Source organism: Manacus vitellinus, unplaced genomic scaffold (assembly GCF_001715985.3).
Source record: "Manacus vitellinus isolate BGI_N305 unplaced genomic scaffold, ASM171598v3 scaffold_265_pilon, whole genome shotgun sequence".
Classification (NCBI taxonomy): Eukaryota; Metazoa; Chordata; class Aves; order Passeriformes; family Pipridae; genus Manacus; species Manacus vitellinus.
The window spans coordinates 12,411-16,792 of NW_021939925.1; the positions used below are offsets into that span (position 1 = coordinate 12,411).

At 57.6% G+C, this 4,382-nt stretch overlaps 1 protein-coding gene across 1 annotated transcript in view; it reads left to right on the forward strand.

Moving 5' to 3' along the window:
- Window positions 1-3,395, forward strand: part of SENP1 (SUMO specific peptidase 1) — a gene marked incomplete at both ends in the record, with an annotated part of 15,001 nt that extends 11,606 nt beyond the window's left edge. The window contains 2 exons of the mRNA XM_029960306.1: window positions 2,709-2,794; window positions 3,311-3,395. Coding sequence (XP_029816166.1) covers window positions 2,709-2,794; window positions 3,311-3,395 — 171 coding nt within the window. The remainder of the gene's footprint in view (window positions 1-2,708; window positions 2,795-3,310) is intronic.
- Window positions 3,396-4,382: the final 987 nt, after the last annotated feature.

Here is a 4,382-nt window from a genome sequence, read left to right on the forward strand (position 1 = left end):
ATTCCAGGTGCCCAGAGATCCAGGATTCCAGGTGCCCAGAGATCCAGGATTCCAGGTGCCCAGAGATCCAGGATTCCAGGTGCCCAGAGATCCAGGATTCCAGGTGCCCAGAGATCCAGGATTCCAGGTGCCCAGAATTCCAGGTCCCCACTTCCCTGGCCGTAATCCTTTTCCTTCTGTTTCATTTTAGGAGGCTTTTATTGGTTGAATGCAGTGGGAGGATCACACCTGGAAGGAGGGACGGAGGTCCTACTCATGGTTAGTGACCCTTTCATGCTTTCAATCTTTAGAGCTTCCTAAAGGCCTCAGGATTCCGGGGGAAGTGAGAGGATTCCAGGGAAATCAGAGCTTAGGGGGGAAGGCGAGGCCCAGGGCAGGGTCTGGAGCGATCCCAGGGTTTGGAGTGAGACCTGGAGAGAGGATTTTGAGGAAGGTGCCTGGGGTTTTTTTATTTGGGGGGTGGGTGTTTCTCCAGTGTTTGGGAGTGGGCAGGAAGCAGCCTGTTAAAAATGAGGTGAAAAACTGGGATTTTAGCGGAGGCACAGCCGTGAAATCTGGGAATGTTCTCATCTCCTGCTCTCACCTCACCCGCCCCCTGCTCCGGCTGCCCCTTGGAGCCGATCCCAGCAATTCCCTGAGGCACCTGCTCGGCTCTCTGTGTGTTTGTGAGCCCTGGAGGAGGCAAAAAAAGAGGACAAAAATCCTCTTTTCAGCCCCTGCCCGAGGCATGGCAAGGGCTTGGATTTGGGCTTGGATTTGGGGTTGGATTTGGGGTTGGATTTGGGCTTGGATTGTCCTTCCCAATTATCCCTGCCCAGCTTTTCCTCCTCCAAGTGCACCGACCCCGTTCTGCCTCCCTGAGTTCCTCCAGGGGCTGGAATTGGGATTGTGGGTCCCTTTGGGCTCTGTGCTCTCCTTCCTCCAGCTGAGGGCCCGAGTGGCTTCTGGAGCCGCCACCGATTGCCAGGGTTGATTTTTTGGGGGGTTAATTAATTAATTAATTAATTAATTAACGTTTTCCCCACGGCCCGTGTTGTAGTGCAGATCCTTCACCTCTGAGCTCAAGCTCGTTCCCAGGAGCCTCTTCTCCATCCATTATCCATTAGGATTTATTCCAGGAGCCTCTTCTCCTTCCATTATCCATTAGGATTTATTCCAGGAGCCTCTTCTCCATCCATTATCCATTAGGATTTATTCCAGGAGAGGTGGGGATGTGGAGCTGCTCCTGAACAGTGGAAAGGTGGGAGAGGGGGTTTTTTAGGGGTGAGATTTCCCCCACGCAGAGCTCATCCCATCCAAAGCAGAGCAATCACTGCTGGCAGGGCTGGGAAGGGGTGTCCAGCTAAGGAAGGCTCATGGAAAACTCTTGGCTGGACCAGATCTGGCCCCTGCCATGACAGAGACCCCCATTCCTGACACTTCATCCCGAAAAACCTCCCCCTTCACACTCCCGACCCTTTCCTTCCCTCTGGGTGGTTCTTCTGCCCCTCCTGAGTCCCTTGGTGGCCTCTGGGTGTCCTGCAGCCCGGGGAGGGCTTTTCTTTGGGGCAGTTCTTGGGATTTTGGGGGGCAGAGGAGCCCCCTGAGCGGCCCCGGGGCAGCAGGTTGAACCCTCCGCCCTTGGCACCGACCGAGGCGGCTCGGCCAAGTCCCTGCGGATCAGATTTCCCAAAAGATGGCACATCTCTGCCTGTTGGCAGCCAAACCTGCCTCCCTCTCCGTGCCAGGCGCTCTCCTGACCCCTCTGCCCGAGCCAGCAGCGTCTGATCCCCTGAGTTCCCTCCCCGAGCTCTCCGAGCGCAGCCGCGGCGGCGAGGGGGCTCCTGGGGCTCCTCTGAGGAGGTGCCAGACATGGAGGAGATGATTCTTGAGGGTCTTCCTGGTCCTTTTGGTCTCCAGGAGGAGCAGGAGGTGTCTCCAGAGCTCAGTGACAGCAGCAGCAGCCCCCAGAGAGCAGCTCCTTTAGGGCCATTGGGAACATCTTGGGGCCACCACCTCCCCTCCTGGGGCTCCTCTGAGGAGGTGCCAGATGTGGGGGAGATGGTTCCCAGGGGTCTTCCTGCTCCTTTTAATCTCCAGGAGGAGCAGGAGGTGACTCCAGAGCTCAGTGTCACTTAGTGACAGCAGCAGCTCCTTTAGGGCCACAGGGAACATCTTGGGGCCACCACCTCGTGTCCTCAGGCTCGGGCTCCTCTGAGAAGGTGCCAGACATGGAGGAGATGGTTCTTGGGGCTCTTCCTGGTCCTTTTGGTCTCCAGGAGGAGCAGGAGGTGTCTCCAGAGCTCAGTGACAGAGCAGCAGCCCCCAGAGAGCAGCTCCTTTAGGGCCATTGGGAACATCTTGGGGCCACCACCTCCTCTCCTGGGGCTCCTCTGAGGAGGTGCCAGACATGGAGGAGATGGTTCTTGGGGCTCTTCCCGGTCCTTTTGGTCTCCAGGAGGAGCAGGAGGTGTCTCCAGAGCTCAGTGACAGCAGCAGCTCCTTTAGGGCCGTTGGGAACGTCTTGGGGCCACCCCCTCCCCTCCTGGGGCTCCTGCAGTCCCCCCTCGAGTCCCCCCTGGAGTCCGTGTCCTCCTTCCTGCGCTTCCCAGGGCAGGGAATGGCTCAAGGTCTTCGTGCCCACTGAGGAAAAGAAGGTGGCACCTGCCTGGGCAGGGGCTTTGCAGAGTCCCTGAGCTTTCTCAGGTTAAACTCCCCCCTCCTTCCAGGGTTTTAATCCAGGCCAAGCTGGTGGGAGCCTCTTGGAGCAGAACCCACGGGCCAACACCCCCCGGGAGCTTCCCGAGTCCTGCAGGCCCTGGGGTGGGAGCTGGGATGTGAAACCTGCCCCTGGGGCTCTTCTCCCTCTGCTGTGGGCTCGGGGGAGGGTTTGACCTGTGCCAGCAGCTGGAGAGGAGCCCTTTCCCACCCGGGGACACTTCTGAGGCCGTGACCAGTTTGTCCCTGTCACCTCCATCCCCGGGAGGTCACAGGACACCAGCAGAGCCCCTCAGAGCTGCTGAGCTTTTCCTCTGCCACGACACCAGTTTTCTCCCCCTGGTTTGTTTGTGGCTTTGACTCTGGTCTGGCAGGGACTGGGGTTTTTTTTTTCCCTCCTGGATGAGCTCTGGAAGTCGTGCTCGGTCCCCTTTGGACTCCACAAAGCCCTTTTTGAGCGCGGCCGGGGCCGAGACGAAAACATTGGGCTGCCATCCTGAGCCTGAGCTCTGCAAACATGGGCAAAACTTGGGTAAACTGAGGGACTCCTCTGGCTGCTTTCCCCCCCCTCTGCTCCTCTAAGCCAGCTCTCCCTGTTGTCCCGTTCCTCCAGGCAGTACCTGAAGCAGGAAAGCCTGGACAAGAAGAGGAAGGAGTTTGACACCAATGGCTGGGCCCTGCTGAGCAAGAAGAGCCAGGTGGGTTTGGAGAAGGGGCCTCTCTTGGGCCCTGCTTTTGTCCTCCACCTTTCCAGGCTGCTTTTCCTCAGGGATTTGTTGTTTGTGGTCATAGGGGAGGGAAGGAACAAATCCCAGATCTTGGGAGAGGGTTTTTTTTTTCCACACGGGCAGATTTTGTGCCAGGGCAGGGGTAGGGGGTTAAGCTGGAAGAGGAAGGGTTTAGGTGGGATGTCAGGAAGGAATTCCACCCTGGGAGGGTGGGGAGGCCCTGGAATGGGTTTCCCAGAGAATTTCCCATCCCTGGGAGTGTCCAAGGCCAGGTTGGACCCACCTGGGATAGTGGGAGGTGGAATGGAATGGGATGGGATGGGCTTTTGGTCCCTTCCAACTCAAACCATTATGTGATTTTTTGTTTTTCCCCTCAGTTATTCCAGGCTTGAGCAGCTTTTCCTGCATTCCCAGCTGTTTATTTCCATGGGATCATGGAGCAGTTTGGGTTGGGAGTGACATTTAAAGGGGTTTTCCTTCCCTGGGGGCTCCAAGAGGGACTTGGGGCAAGGAGTGATGGGCCAAGGGGTGAGGGGCTTCCAGCTGGGAAAGGGGTGGAACTGGACAGTCTTTAAGTTCCCTTCCAACCCAAACCATCCTGGAATCCTGTGAACTTCAATGACATTTGGTGGCCTTTCATTTGCTGCCCTTGGGGAGCCCCTTCAGGGGGGAAAGAACCTTCCCCTGAGATCCAACCCGACCGTTCCCTGACTCCCAGAGATCACAGGCGTCCTTCCCGTCGAGCCCTTCACCCCTGGGAGCTGGAAAGGGGGTGGTGGGCCCTCTGGAAGTGGGTGTTTCCCCTCTGGGAGTGGGTGTTTCCCCTCTGGAAGGGGGTGTTTCCCCTCTGGGAGTGGGTGTTTCCCCTCTGGAAGGTGTGTTTCCCCTCTGGAAGGTGTGTTTCCCCTCTGGAAGGTGTGTTTCCCCTCTGGAAGGGGGTGTTTCCCCTCTTGCAGG